The sequence below is a fragment of the Oreochromis niloticus genome, linkage group LG17, assembly GCF_001858045.2.
Source record: "Oreochromis niloticus isolate F11D_XX linkage group LG17, O_niloticus_UMD_NMBU, whole genome shotgun sequence".
Classification (NCBI taxonomy): Eukaryota; Metazoa; Chordata; class Actinopteri; order Cichliformes; family Cichlidae; genus Oreochromis; species Oreochromis niloticus.
In genome coordinates, this window is record NC_031981.2 from 29689909 (window position 1) to 29705790 (window position 15882).

Here is a 15882-nt window from a genome sequence, read left to right on the forward strand (position 1 = left end):
CGCAGACTGAGTTCTGACAAACAAAAAGGTGACAGTTTATTTACAAAAGAGGTGAACCACAGTGCTATATATATACATATATATGTAGCCCGGGAAATGGTTAGCCACACAGGACACAATTACTGGGGTTCTTAATGTGCAGTTTTATTGTCAATGACGACTGAATAAACAAAGAAAAATGTCCTTTGACCTTTACTTTTGTCAAACAGCGGCCATATGGACCTGTACTGAACATCGACAGCACGAGAGGCAACGTGGTGAAGTAACAGAATAATCTATTAAACAAGGATGCGCCAATACAATACGAGGAATAAAGGAAATGAAATGAAATACAAAAACACAAAAATACGGCAGTGGCCTCTGTCTGTGCAGAACAGAATACAAAGAGCTAAATCAAACAAGGCTCCTATAAAAAGAAGTGGAAGTGTTACATACATTTTTATAACCACTTACATTCCACAGAAATCTCAGCTCACTTGGAATACTGGAGCACACAGACGATCTGGCAACTTATCCCTTGCATGGAGAAAATGGCGGCTTCACGCTGCACATACAGGTCCAACAATTTAACTCCTTCACAACATTCCCATTCCACATCCACAAAAAGAGAGTAAACAGGAAGTCCCAAGATGCATTTCTTGTTAAGTTTTTTTTGGAAAACTGCAGTTAACCCTTAAGCACTGCCACCCCCCAGTGACCACAATATGCAACTACACCAACCTATAAAAACCTTCAAGTACACACAACATGCAGATAACAAAAGAAATAGCACAAGCAATAACATTAAATTACCCAATAACATTCTTGTCTTACCATACATGGAAACAAAGAAACAACATTTTAAGACCCCTTTTTGAACCTTAAATGGAAAATATTATTATTAATTTACCACTCGGCTACATTCTCCCCTGCAATAAGTCAACGCCCTCGGTGACTACTAAACCTCGACTGAATGGAAAACTCCCTGCAGTGTTGTTTGTTTTTTCCAAACAGAGCTGCCCCTAGACTTGTTCAAATCTGAGATGCCATGTCAGTGCTAATTGCTACAGCACTGCAGGCCGATTTGGGCAAATGAAACGGGTTCGAATGTGACCCTGCAGTGCTCCGCTCACTTTTCCTGACAGCGGGAACAGGCTTAGAGCCTTTGCTACCCTCCACCTCAATCCTGGGCCTGAACTCTGGCCCAATGCAGTCGGAATCAGGGAAGTCACTGCCTCCACCATTGGAACAAGTCCCCAAGTCTCTCTCTCTCCTAGTCATATCAGTAAAACTTGTTTCAGGTCCCTCTGGCCCGAGGCCATCTGCCTGTGCTGACACTGGAAAAATGTCCCTCTCTGACCATAAGGACACTTGTGGCACATCTAACCGAGGTAGACGATCAACTTCCTCAACAATGACAAAGTCTGGTTCAGATACCACTGGTTCCCCTCCAACCACTGGTTGAGCATTGGTTTGCAGTTTGGTTTGAGTTCTGGGCTTCTGAACCGGGGCTGCACAGGGTCGCAGCTCTGACCTATGAACATTTTTTGTTGGCCCTCCTTCAAAAGGTTCCACAGTGTGTGTGGTGCCTTGGACATCCACTACTTTGTAAATAGTGGGCCCCCAAGCATCCTGGATTTTATGCCTCCCCAAGGGCCGATGGCGAAGAAAAACAAACTGCCCAATGTAAATGGGGGGACAATGGACTTTCTTGTTTTGAAATGAAATCCGTTCTGCTGCTTTTTGCTCAGAATAGTCTCTGGCTCGCGTGTGGGTCTGCTTAAGTCTCTCTTGGTGAACAGAGAGCCAGTTCTGACCGTTGTCTGATACACACTCACGGCCTAACAGTGCATCAACTGGAAGGCGAGGCTCAAAACCAAAAAGAAGGTAGTAGGGTGAGTACCCTGTTGTTGAATGAGGAGTAGCATTATAAGCATACACAAGCTCAGGTAGATATTCTGGCCACTTTCTTTTCTTTTCAGGTGGAAGTGTTCTCAGTAGATCATGAAGAGTCCTGTTATATCTTTCACACTGAGCATTTCCTTGTGGTCTGTATGGAGTCGTCCTGGTCTTTTTAACACCATACAACTTGCAAAGTTCTGCTATAATCTCGCTCTCAAAATTTCGTACTTGATCTGAGTGGAGTCTTTCTGGCACTCCATACTTCATAAACCATTCCCTGAGCAAAACCTTAGCTGTAGTGTCGGCTTTCTGATCTTTAGTTGGAAACGCCTGTGTGAACTTTGTGAACACGTCAGTCACAACCAGCACACTTTCCCGACCATCTGATGCTGGTTCAAGGACAGTAAAGTCCACAGCTACTACCTCCAATGGCCTGGATGCCAGAAATGCCTGCATGGGGGCATTAATCTTTGGCTGCGGCATCTTAGACAAGACACACCTTTCACAGTTCTTAACCCAGTTCTCCACATCCTCATAGTAACCTACCCAAAAACACCTCCCCCTTAACAGGTTCACTGTGCGCTCAATCCCTTGGTGCCCCATCTTGTTGTGGACACTTTCTAGGACCTGACCTTTGAGGCAAACAGGCAAAAGCAACTGCCATACTGGCCCATGGAGGGACTCTGGAACAACCCTGTACAACAAACCTTCTCTTTCCTGAATAAGGTTCCACTGTTTTAAAAGTCGTCTCACCAGGTTGGATAAGGCTGCTCTTTCCTTGTAACTAGGTTTCTTTCCACGATCCCAAAAGGTTCTGAACCCTGTGATGGTAGGATCACTGCCCTGAAATGCTAATAATTCCTCTCTGGTATAGCCTGGGAGTGTAGGAGTATTTCCTTGCTCTGCCACCACTCCTGAGCCTGACTCCCAAGCACGTATCTGTCTCACCTCATAGCATTCAAGACCTTTAGCTACAAGATCTGGTTCCAGAGCAGTCCCTCGCCTTACCAGGCTGCAGATAGGGACACAGTCATCAAATTCTGAATCTGGATCAGCCTCCGGCTCCCCTGCAAACTTCTGCCTTGAGAGGGCATCTGCAGCAGCATTAGAACTCCCAGGTCGATACTTCACTTCAAAATCGAAAACTGACAACTGGGCGACCCATCTCTGCTCTATTGCGCCCAACTTAGCCGTTTTAAGATGGCAAAGGGGATTGTTGTCAGTGAGCACAACAAACTTCGAACCGAGTAGGTATCCCCTAAATTTCTCAGCAACAGCCCACTTCATAGCTAGTAACTCTAGCTTCATGCTGCTGTAATTACGGTCATTCCTCTCAGCCTGGCGTAGCCGGCGACTGGCATAGGCTATGACTCGCTTTGTGTCACCCTGTTGCTGATACAATACCGCCCCTAGACCATTTTGACTGGCATCTGTTTCCAGTACGAAAGGCTGTGTGAAATCAGCAAAACCAAGAATAGGGGCAGAGGCAAGTTTTTCCTTCAACTCCTCAAAAGCTGAACTACACGTGGGAGTCCACATTGCATCAAAATGGCGGCCTGCCCATCCAGATCTCTTTGCACTTAAACATTTGTTCACCAGGTCATGTAGTGGCCCTGCAGTCTGTGAGAAGCCTCTGATAAACCTCCGATAATAACTACAGAACCCTAAAAAAGACTGGAGCTCTTTGGCAGTGGTTGGGACCTTCCAGTCTTTAACAGCAGACACTTTGGATGGGTCCGTCCCCATCCCCTCAGCTGACACTTGGTGTCCCAGGAACTTCACTGTGTCCTGAAGAAAGGCACATTTTTCGAGCTTCACCTTAAGACCAGTTTCAGCCAAGCGTCTGAGTACAGTTTCAAGTCTTTGGAGATGTTCGTCAAATGTTTCAGAAAAAACTAAAATGTCATCAAGATACACAAGTAGCATCTGGAAAATGAGGTCACTCATTGTAGCCTGCATGAGTCGCTGAAATGTTGCGGGCCCGTTACACACACCGAAGGGCATCCTTACGTACTCATAAAGGCCAAAAGGGGTTGTGAATGCTGTTTTGGGCCTATCACGTTCGTGCATGGCTACCTGGTGATACCCACTTGCTAAATCTATTGTGGAGAAGAACTTAGCACCCCTCAGCGCATCAAAGCTCTCATCGATTCTTGGGAGGGGAAAAGCATCACGCCTGGTTTTTGAGTTGAGCTTCCTGTAGTCGACACACAGCCTCAGACTACCATCAACCTTTCTGACTAGCACTATCGGGGAAGCATATGGGCTAGAACTCGCTTTGATTACTCCCCTCCGTAGCAACTTGCCAATGTGTTCTCTCACTTCATTGTACTGTGTGGGGGGAATCCGTCTGTAGGGCTGTGTCACAGGTACGTCATCTGTGAGGTGTATTTCATGTTGCACTTTGTCTGTGTACCCTAGGTCTTCATCTTCTGTTGCAAATACAAATGAGTATTTTCCCAACAGCAAAGCTAGTTGTGCCTGCTGGTCTGTAGTGCCACCAACCTTAAGTTTATGTAGAATGGACTGAACATCTGTGGGTGGTTCAGGCTGCGTGCTTACGCTCACTTCATCTGTATCTGCCGAAATTCTCTGAAACTGAACTTTACACAACTGGTCATTGTCTACAGTGTCAACCTCAGTCAAAAGTCCAAGTCTAGTCCTGGGTTGCAACCAGATGTCTTCATCAGACAAGTTCATGACCTGAACAGGAAAAATATGCCTCTCTGATGTTATCAAGGTTGGCACAACTACCAAACCTCCAGGTAAAGAGGCATTGCCAGGTTCAAGCACCATTAAAGGACCTGTTTCATTGACAGTTTTGAGCCCTTTGGCCATGATGGTAGCCGCAGATGAGGCTGGGACATGGACAGCATCTTTCCCAGCGAGCCTGGCACATGAAAGTCTGTTTGCTACACTAACCGTTTGTACTCGCTGAAAAGCCTGCCTCCAGTTACTGTCAAGGTTACCCTTCATTGTAGTTTCAAACTCTCCATGTACTAGTTCTTGGCACTTTTTAATTGCATTCATTCCAAGGAGACAAGGCACAGAGCAAGACTGCGCTGAATCTCGGACTATAAGAAACCCCCTTTCTGGGATTGTCAGCCCCATCGCCTCTACTTCCAGCTCCACATAGCCTACATAAGGTATCTCCAGTCCATTAGCTGCCGTGATCTTCAGCCATTTAAAGGTGGAATGGATATTTGTGTCTTCTGCTGACCAGTGTTCGTTGAAAAACCCCTCTGAGATGGTACTCACTTGACTGCCAGTGTCGAGGAGACATGATACCTCCACTTCCTGTAATTTGATTTCTACAGTCCTACATTCCCCAACGGCCCTCTCTAAAACTACATCTTTGTTCAGTGTTTTAGTTTGTGAGCCAGTTGCCTCCCCTCGAATTGTTTGGCTCATGACAACCGAGGGCTCCAGTTTTCCTGCCCTATAGGAGACACAGGAGCAGCATCGCTAGACCCGAATTTGATTTGTGGACATTTCCTGGCAATATGCCCAACCCCTCTGCACTTAAAACAAGTCGGCTGACCATCAGGTGTAAATGCAGGCTGTGGTTTAACTCTTGGCTTGGGGTCTGGGGGAGTCTGTGGGGCACGTCTACACAGTTCCCCTACAGCAGTTGATAGTGCAGTCAGTGCTTTTCCTAATTCCGCTAGCTGCTCTCCCTGGTGGGCAACAGCCCGTTGCACTTCCTCTAACACTGAAGGGGGATTGTTATTTGGAGCTGTTTTAGTTACCGAGCATTGGGCCTCTAAGGCTTCTGATTGAACCATGTGGCTTCTCAACCCTTTTGTGGAATGAGATCGGTAATCCTCCATTTCCCAAAGGAGAGCTTCATCCCTCACCTCTAGCAAACTAGAGTGTGGTCTCTCCCTGACCATTTTCCTTAGTTCACGCCTCAGAGTGGCATTCTTTAACCCTTCAATAAACTGATCCCTCAGGACAGTGTTCTCATCAGATATTGCATTTGTGGACTGTTTTACTACAGAGCTCAGTATCTGAGAAAGTGCATGGGAATAATCACGGAGATCTTCTCCATCTGCCTGCTTACGGTTGTAAAAAGACTGCAGGAGCTGTGTGACACTACGCCTCTCACCAAACACATTTCTTAGATAGGCGAATAGATCACTTGGCCCAACTGATTGACCCCTCATACATAACCTCACTTCCTCAAGTGCTGGCCCACGCAACAATGAAAGTATAAAATCACACTGTTCCTCGGTGCTCTGTTCTCTGGACCTTGTCACTCTTTCAACCTCTTCAATAAATTCTTCAACAGACCTCCCGTCCTTTCCCCATTCCCCCGTAAAGACTTGGACCTGGCGTTCACGTGGAACACAAATGTATGAACGGTTAAGGGCACGACTAGCACTGTCCCTTTGAGCCCTTGTTTCATCAGTTAATCTAATAAGGTCATCCCTCAACCTCGTCAGCTCCTGAAGCTGGCTTTGTATCTCATCATCTGGAGCCCTACTTGGTCCTGCCGGCTCTGATGGGCCCTGGCTGGATAAATCCCCACCACTGGCATTATTCCCAGCATCTGGAGCACTTGACATGGCGCTTCTAATTCAGTCCACAGTCCAAGCTTAGCTATAATAAGGATACTATGGGAAGAGTCCAGTTCAAGGAACAAGACAAATCTTATTCGCTGCTATCAGATTGCCAGGTCCAGATGGGTTCTGTTCCAAGCGCCGCACCAGCAACTCTGCAGGATCACCACTTCCGCACGTCCTCCCGCATTGATGGTTGGTCCCTGTAGTCTTCACCACTGCCGTATTTTTTGTATTTTTAATAAAAAGAAAATAACATGCCACTGTGCCGCCAGTTGTAAGTTAGTGAAGTGAACTAAAACTCTCCTTCTGCTGCACACCCCACTCCTGGTACCAAAATTGTGTAGCCCGGGAAATGGTTAGCCACACAGGACACAATTACTGGGGTTCTTAATGTGCAGTTTTATTGTCAATGACGACTGAATAAACAAAGAAAAATGTCCTTTGACCTTTACTTTTGTCAAACAGCGGCCATATGGACCTGTACTGAACATCGACAGCACGAGAGGCAACGTGGTGAAGTAACAGAATAATCTATTAAACAAGGATGCGCCAATACAATACGAGGAATAAAGGAAATGAAATGAAATACAAAAACACAAAAATACGGCAGTGGCCTCTGTCTGTGCAGAACAAAATACAAAGAGCTAAATCAAACAAGGCTCCTATAAAAAGAAGTGGAAGTGTTACATACATTTTTATAACCACTTACATTCCACAGAAATCTCAGCTCACTTGGAATACTGGAGCACACAGACGATCTGGCAACTTATCCCTTGCATGGAGAAAATGGCGGCTCCACGCTGCACATACAGGTCCAACAATTTAACTCCTTCACAACATTCCCGTTCCACATCCACAAAAAGAGAGTAAACAGGAAGTCCCAAGATGCATTTCTTGTTAAGTTTTTTTTGGAAAACTGCAGTTAACCCTTAAGCACTGCCACCCCCCAGTGACCACAATATGCAACTACACCAACCTATAAAAACCTTCAAGTGCACACAACATGCAGATAACAAAAGAAATAGCACAAGCAATAACATTAAATTACCCAATAACATTCTTGTCTTACCATACATGGAAACAAAGAAACAACATTTTAAGACCCCTTTTTGAACCTTAAATGGAAAATATTATTATTAATTTACCACTCGGCTACCTATATATACACAGTGAGTTGGGCAGGGCGTCCAGGGAAAAGAGGGGAGGGAAATCCACCCACGCTCACCTCTTCAGTATCTCGCACTGAACTGGAGATTGTTATACATGCATTCATTTCATCACATTTGGACTATTGTAATTCACTGTTTACATGTCTATGCAAAAACTCCCTGGAACGTCTGCAGGTAGTTCAAAACACTGCAGCAAGGCTAGTTGCTAGTTGAGTACTCACATGTGACACCGCTGCTAATACAGCTGCACCGGCTTCCCATTGAATTGAGAGTCCATTTTAAGATTCTGATTCTGACTTTTAGAGCTCTTCATGGACAAGCACCAGCTTAAATTATTGAACTTCTACAGCCCTATGTCCCTAGCAGGCCCCCAAGGTCATGTGATAAGGGCCTACTTGCTATACAGCATACAAGGCTGAGAACTAAGGGAGACAGAGCTTTTGCCACTGTGGCCCCCAGACTGTGGAACTCTCTCCCTCTGAGCTTAAGATCTGTGGACTCAGTAGTCTCTTTTAACAAAACAACTGAAAACTCATTGTTTTAGAAATGCAGTTCTCTCCTTTCTTATAAGATTATCCAAGTTTTCCCAGTTTGTACCTAAGTGTAGTTCAGACTGTTCGTTTATATTCAGACTGCTTTACTTTTTAAAAAAAATTCTAACTCAAACCTTGGTAAGGTTAAAACTTTTCTTTGCTCTATTGATTCCTGCAGATGATTAACAGGAACGAAAAATCAAATCAACATTTAGCCATTTATAAATATTTGTGTTTTCACCAACTGGTGAATTGTATTTTTAATGGCATGACATAACTTCATAATAATAATTTCAATAACAACCTGAAAAATCTACTATTTGTCTACTGAGTTATCTAATTATCTAGTTTTTGCAGTGTGTGACTTTTTTAATGTGTACCAATATTAGGGAAGCATTATGATGTTTATAACAGTTTGTTAGGGTCCCACTGTGTCTTTAAAGTGGCAGCATGTGATCACAGTATTTATATCTGTTTCCAGTGAGCCTGAGATTGTTTTTGGAGGCAGGGACAGACTTGTGTAAATCATTGAACAACATTTTTTTTTCTCAGTCTGCAGTGTTTAGTTTTCTTTGATGGATCGGGCTCACAAAGACAACATGCATGCAATAACCAAAAGCAGGATCCTGTTTTTGTGCATATGTTCACTGATGTCAGTGAAGAGCCAAGGTAAGTACCTCAAATGATTTCAATTATTACATGATGTTTTGATGGTTTTGATGGTAATGTGAATAATGGGAGCTTATCCAGGAGTTAGTGTCATGAACTGGCTGTGTAATGCAGGCAGGGTTGGACTTAATAAACGCAGACTTACGGAGACAGCACTTACCAAATGAACCTTAAAAACACACAACACCTCAACACATAAGAAACATAAAATACTGGGTCAAAAGCACCCAGAACCATGACACTTAGACCTGGGACCTTTCACTCCTGATCAAAAAATAAATAAATGTTGCATATTCTTTATTTAGCAAGTTGAGTTTGAGTTTCATCAATTAAATTAAGTCATTCTTACTTATTTAAATAAAGTATATTAGTTGTTTGATGTCTGGATGTCCTGGTATTGAGCTGAGAAATAAAAACTAACCTGTATTTATGTCTTTGTCAGGATTTTGAGGGGTTTTTTCTAATGGTTTTCACACCAGCTCAGCAGTGTCCATCAATTAATGTTCCCAATAATGTGAATCCAACATGTGACAGTAAAGCAAAGATTGCTTTTAGAAGCGCCTTCTTTCAGCAATTAAGTAGTAACATCCAAACAATCACCAACCACCTGAAAGAGAATAGAGCTGCAACTCTATATTGTTTATTTCATTTTGAGCTATATGAAACTATTAATCATATCCCTCAGTAATAAAATGGTGTTAAATGTATCCCACTCTGTGCCATATATAATCCTGAACACACACATCATTAAATTACTCTACTGAGTGTGGCTACAGTTAGCAGTGTTAGCAGCAGTAGCTCTCCTTCCTTGATTTAGTGCGCAATACATACATGTTACATATAATCTCAGTCAAGTGGTTTACAGCAGAACTGCACCTGAAACAATTCAAATAATTATCGCTTGCAAATAAAGTGAGTTTATTTATAGAATGTGAAAATAGAATAGATTTAGGACTGTAAAAAATCTTCTTCCACTTGGCTATTAGTTTGGAGAAATATTTGCCTGTTTTATTAAAATACAAGCACCACTATGGACTACATACTATATACATAGCAGGAAGTCCAAAAATATCAGTTGCAAACAAAAACAAAAAAAATTTAAAAAATCATGAAATTGTTCTGAAATTGTAATTAATAAGAAAACATTACAGCTGCTTTGCTGGTTTTGCCAGTAAAATGATCACTTTCACTTTATCTTCCTTTCACAGGTTAATCAGCAGTTGCCTTTTATGTACCTTTTTATGACCAATTGTTGCAGTTGTAGGGCGATCGTGGCTCAAGAGTTGGCAGTTCGCCTTGTAATTGGGAGGTTGCCGGTTCGAGCCCCGACTCGGACAGTCTCGTTTGTTGTGTCCCTGGGCAAGACACTTCACCTACCTACTGCCTACTGGTGCTGGCCAGAGGGGCCGATGGCGCGATATGGCAGCCTCGCTTCTGTCAGTCTGCCCCAGGGCACCTGTGGCTGCAACTGTAGCTTGCCTCCACCAGTGTGTGAATGTGAGACTGAATGAATAGCGGAATTGTAAAGCGCTTTGAGGGTCGCTATATAAATGCAATCCATTATTATTTATTATTTATACTTTGACTTTACTCTTCAGCAGCTTCAACATGTGAAGCACCGGTGATTGAAAATGGTTTTGTACTTGGAGATATCAAAGAGTACAATGAACGTGAAATCATAAACTATGAATGCAATCCTCAATATAAACGTGTTCAAGAATTACCTTCAAGGTGCACAAAGATAGGAGACAGAGCAGAGTGGATCCCCACACCTGAATGTGAAGGTAAACATAAACAGAATTACATACAGTTTATACATTAAATGCCATTGACTGGAGATGGATGTCTGAATGTCATGGTATTGCTCTGTCTTAGTACAACACATGTGCTTCATTTCCAAACATATGCAGAAATAAAATGTGAGCTGACACTGACACCACTCCCAGGAACCACATATGAACCTGCTAATAGAAATAGGTTTTCACCTGGTGAAACGATAAGAGTTACATGTGAGGAGAGATACTGGATTGGGGCAACCCGCACACTTTCAGTGGAGACTACTTGCAAAGAGGATGGAGAGTGGACTGTCAGACCAGTATGTCAAGGTATAAAACTACAAAAGCTTTAGACACATATTCTAAGCTCACTGTTCTTTGCTTTCATGTAGTTCAATCAGCCATGAGGATGATGACCAATTTTATGAAGATTATCAAGTCTTTCTTTCTTTCCAGAGCTTACATGCAGCCGTCCACATGATAGACTTTTGTCCTACTGGGAGGACTCTTGGCGTGGGTGGTCAAAGAAATTGGGCGATACTGCCAGCTACACATGTAGATCAGGATACAAGAGGAAAGATGGCGTCACTAGGGCCACATGCACCAGAGATGGATGGGAACCAAATCCACTTTGTCAAGGTATGGTGAAGTTTAGCGTGCTTTTTTTTCTAATTCTGACATGATCTTTTTAATTTCTTTAATATTAGTCCATATTTGAGAAAACAGGAGAGAATTGCAGAATATCTTTGGTCAAACAGAAGCCTCAAAGGATCATTCAATCATAGAATAAAATCATGCGAGCCAGCAATATAAACAGAGACTCTGTGTGATAGTTCATAGTGAGAGAAAATGGCAATAACATTCATTTTTTTGTTTATTTGTGTACTAACCAAGCACTAACCAAAAGAGTGTACAAATACTCATTACATATTATTTTCTGTACTGATTGCAAGAAACATTTCTACCACCACAACAACTTTCAGCTGGATGTTGAATCCACAACTAAACATTTTTCTTTTCCTTTGACTGAACATATTCAAATATGAAATATAGAACTTTTAAATGGAATCACATTTACACTGGGGAGCTGCTTGTCACGTTCCTGGGTCTGTTGACCCATCGTTTTGAGTTTTAGTTTATTTTGATGTTTATGGTTTATTTCTAACTTCATTAGGTTATCTAAGCTCATTTGTTTATTTAGATTCCCCTTGTGTCTTCTACTCCTGTGTTTTAGTCTCCTTTTGCACTTTATGTTTCCTGCTGCGTGTCTTATGTTGTCAAGGTTATATTGTCTTGTCTGCGTCTCATGTTTCCTGTTTTATTTTGAAGGTCTGTCCTATGTCAGTGTAGTCAGCTTTGCTTCCTTTGTCTCGTTATGTCAGACCAGTGTCAGCTGTTTCCCCATGTGTTTCCACTTCCCCTAATCACCCTTGTGTGTATTTAGTCTGTGTGTTTCTGTTCATTCTTTGTCAGGTTGTCTGTTGTTCATGCCATGTTCTTTACACCATGTATCTAGTTTTCATGTCCAGTTTTTTCATGTTGTTTATTTAGTTCTTCCAGTTTAGGTTGATGTTAGTTTACTTCAGTTTGCCTTGCTCTTTCTTTGTACCTTTTTTACCAGCCTTATTAAACGGCTCGCTTTTTGTTAACATTCAACTTCTGTTCCCTGTTCCTTGGAGTCTGCGTTTTGGGTCCTTTTTTCAATTCATACAGTCTGCTACCGCCAGACTGTGACACTGCTGCTTTTATTTAAATGAATATATGAAAATATCTGAATGTTTTACATGACAAAATGATCTGAATCAAAGTAAATGCAGAAGCTTAATAAATGTGTTTTTGTTCTTTTCAGAGATAAAATGCATGAGGAAACATTTTAATAATGCAGATATTACTGGAAAAATTCAGGCTGAATACAGGTACAATGATCGTGTCCAGTATAACTGCAAGAGAGGTTATGAAGGAAGTTTCACTCTAACCTGTAGAGAAGATGGCTGGCATGGGTCTAATGAATGCCCAGGTAAGAAAATGCCATAAACTTAAAAGGATACATTTTTTCATTCATTTGTGGGCTATTGTTTTTCATGACAAACATAAATATTGTAAAGAACTCATCAAAAAAGACAAATGTATAAACTGTATATAAAAGGTGAACATTGCTTTCAGGACTTAAAAGTGAATCCGATATGAAAGTTCAGTCAACATGAATTCTCTCAAATCGGGGAACTCGCAAAAAAGCATCTGGTTCTACAGAAGCCTATTGAAAAATATCTTTAGATCCTTTGATGAGCTCAAAACATTCTTCTTTTGTGAAGCTCATATATATCAAAGAGTAACAAGTATTTTCCTTGACAATGATGTCATCGCCTTGTCCATCTTCTTCTGGGATTTCTTGTCCCGAAAATAAAGCAAGGGTTATACGTTCCACACAAATCTGCTTGGGGTTCCCTCAGATCCCAGGGCCATAAATTTTGTCATCAGATAGTTTGAGCGAGGTTTTGGGCTGAGGTCTGCATGCCTACCTTTTTTTTTTTCTTTTTGATGGAGCTAACGTATCCAAAAAGAATTTCTATGGTATTGCACCAGGTGGCAGATGTCGAGCAGACATCAAAGAAGTATAACAGGAATAACAACTAGGCCTTTGGGTCTCCGGTTGTCCATGTCTGCATCAGAGTATAACCCAGGCTTAACACACACATATGTGTCTACAAACCTAAATATGGAAAGTTGGAACACTGCATAAAATGTCAATACAAAGACGAGTCAGTGATTAAAAAATCTCATATTTTAGTCACAATAGAACACAGAACACATGAAATCAATTTACCCAGTGTATTGAATTATTGGACTTTGAAGTTTTGTTTATTTAAAGTATCTGTTTGAATCCTGGTTTGTTTAGTGTTCACATTTGCTTCTATTCCTAATTCCCAGTTCTATTAGTTTAATTCCTCCTTTAGTCTTCCATGCTTTGTGTCATCTTCCTTGTATTTAGTTTATTCATGTGTCTTCTGTGGTATCTCACTTCCTGTTTTATTTTGAGAGTTTGTGTTCCTTGTATTTTCCTTTTCATTTTGCTTCATTCATCTTTTTTCCTATGATTTAAACCAATCTGAAATGCATCTCCAAAGTGGTACCTGCTGGCCAGTTTGGTTATTGCTATATCTTGTCATTCTCTCCTTGCTGATATGAGTGAATGGAGCTCACACACCAGTCTCTGTCTTTCTAACTTTCACTCATCTACATGACAGTAACCATTCGATTAAGATATTTGTATCTTATTCGACTTACTACCTTGCGGCTGCAGCTCAGTGCAGCAGTTTCAGCAATGGAGGTGCTGAACATGGTCGATTCGGACTTAATGTCCCCAGTCTCCCTTGGAATACTGTTGAAGCTCTGCCGGAGGTATGCGTTGAAGATCTTGCAGACTGGGGCCTCTGCTTTATCCCCACACCTGCTTTAGATTTAGGACTGTAAAAAATCTTCTTCCACTTGGCTATTAGTTTGGAGAAATATTTGCCTGTTTTATTAAAATACAAGCACCACTATGGACTACATACTATATACATAGCAGGAAGTCCAAAAATATCAGTTGCAAACAAAAACAAAAAAAATTTAAAAAATCATGAAATTGTTCTGAAATTGTAATTAATAAGAAAACATTACAGCTGCTTTGCTGGTTTTGCCAGTAAAATGATCACTTTCACTTTATCTTCCTTTCACAGGTTAATCAGCAGTTGCCTTTTATGTACCTTTTTATGACCAATTGTTGCAGTTGTAGGGCGATCGTGGCTCAAGAGTTGGCAGTTCGCCTTGTAATTGGGAGGTTGCCGGTTCGAGCCCCGACTCGGACAGTCTCGTTTGTTGTGTCCCTGGGCAAGACACTTCACCTACCTACTGCCTACTGGTGCTGGCCAGAGGGCCGATGGCGCGATATGGCAGCCTCGCTTCTGTCAGTCTGCCCCAGGGCACCTGTGGCTGCAACTGTAGCTTGCCTCCACCAGTGTGTGAATGTGAGACTGAATGAATAGCGGAATTGTAAAGCGCTTTGAGGGTCGCTATATAAATGCAATCCATTATTATTTATTATTTATACTTTGACTTTACTCTTCAGCAGCTTCAACATGTGAAGCACCGGTGATTGAAAATGGTTTTGTACTTGGAGATATCAAAGAGTACAATGAACGTGAAATCATAAACTATGAATGCAATCCTCAATATAAACGTGTTCAAGAATTACCTTCAAGGTGCACAAAGATAGGAGACAGAGCAGAGTGGATCCCCACACCTGAATGTGAAGGTAAACATAAACAGAATTACATACAGTTTATACATTAAATGCCATTGACTGGAGATGGATGTCTGAATGTCATGGTATTGCTCTGTCTTAGTACAACACATGTGCTTCATTTCCAAACATATGCAGAAATAAAATGTGAGCTGACACTGACACCACTCCCAGGAACCACATATGAACCTGCTAATAGAAATAGGTTTCACCTGGTGAAACGATAAGAGTTACATGTGAGGAGAGATACTGGATTGGGGCAACCCGCACACTTTCAGTGGAGACTACTTGCAAAGAGGATGGAGAGTGGACTGTCAGACCAGTATGTCAAGGTATAAAACTACAAAAGCTTTAGACACATATTCTAAGCTCACTGTTCTTTGCTTTCATGTAGTTCAATCAGCCATGAGGATGATGACCAATTTTATGAAGATTATCAAGTCTTTCTTTCTTTCCAGAGCTTACATGCAGCCGTCCACATGATAGACTTTTGTCCTACTGGGAGGACTCTTGGCGTGGGTGGTCAAAGAAATTGGGCGATACTGCCAGCTACACATGTAGATCAGGATACAAGAGGAAAGATGGCGTCACTAGGGCCACATGCACCAGAGATGGATGGGAACCAAATCCACTTTGTCAAGGTATGGTGAAGTTTAGCGTGCTTTTTTTTCTAATTCTGACATGATCTTTTTAATTTCTTTAATATTAGTCCATATTTGAGAAAACAGGAGAGAATTGCAGAATATCTTTGGTCAAACAGAAGCCTCAAAGGATCATTCAATCATAGAATAAAATCATGCGAGCCAGCAATATAAACAGAGACTCTGTGTGATAGTTCATAGTGAGAGAAAATGGCAATAACATTCATTTTTTTGTTTATTTGTGTACTAACCAAGCACTAACCAAAAGAGTGTACAAATACTCATTACATATTATTTTCTGTACTGATTGCAAGAAACATTTCTACCACCACAACAACTTTCAGCTGGATGTTGAATCCACAACTAA

The 15882-nt window shown here is 41.8% G+C and overlaps 3 protein-coding genes across 6 annotated transcripts in view; all 3 read left to right on the forward strand.

Annotated features, from left to right (window-relative positions):
- LOC100710693 (complement factor H) overlaps positions 1–15882 on the forward strand; it is a 112391-nt gene that overhangs the window by 82255 nt on the left and 14254 nt on the right. The gene's annotated exons all lie outside the window — the stretch shown is intronic.
- Positions 1–15882, forward strand: part of LOC102080002 (complement factor H) — a 34272-nt gene that overhangs the window by 7778 nt on the left and 10612 nt on the right. The window lies entirely within an intron of this gene.
- On the forward strand, positions 8523–15454 carry LOC112842602 (complement factor H). 2 transcript variants are annotated; one of them, XM_025899423.1, is made up of 8 exons: positions 8523–8817; positions 10416–10601; positions 10728–10922; positions 11049–11231; positions 12442–12609; positions 14701–14886; positions 15013–15206; positions 15333–15454. In XM_025899423.1, the coding sequence occupies exons 1-7, from the start codon at positions 8724–8726 to the stop codon at positions 15099–15101; spliced, it is 1101 nt and encodes a 366-aa protein (XP_025755208.1). In that variant the 5' UTR covers positions 8523–8723; the 3' UTR covers positions 15102–15206; positions 15333–15454. The 2 variants fall into 2 exon arrangements, with proteins under 2 accessions (XP_025755208.1, XP_025755209.1); XM_025899424.1 differs by having other exon boundaries at positions 10419–10601.

What these genes read in the sequence shown, in the direction of transcription:
- LOC112842602 (XM_025899423.1), top strand. Translation starts at nt 8,724, where the DNA reads ATGGATCGGGCTCACAAAGACAACATGCATGCAATAACCAAAAGCAGG. An exon ending in CCCCACACCTGAATGTGAAG is followed by an intron (nt 10,602 to 10,727) that starts GTAAACATAAAC and finishes AAACATATGCAG; the next exon opens with AAATAAAATGTGAGCTGACA. An exon ending in TGTCAGACCAGTATGTCAAG is followed by an intron (nt 10,923 to 11,048) that starts GTATAAAACTAC and finishes CTTTCTTTCCAG; the next exon opens with AGCTTACATGCAGCCGTCCA.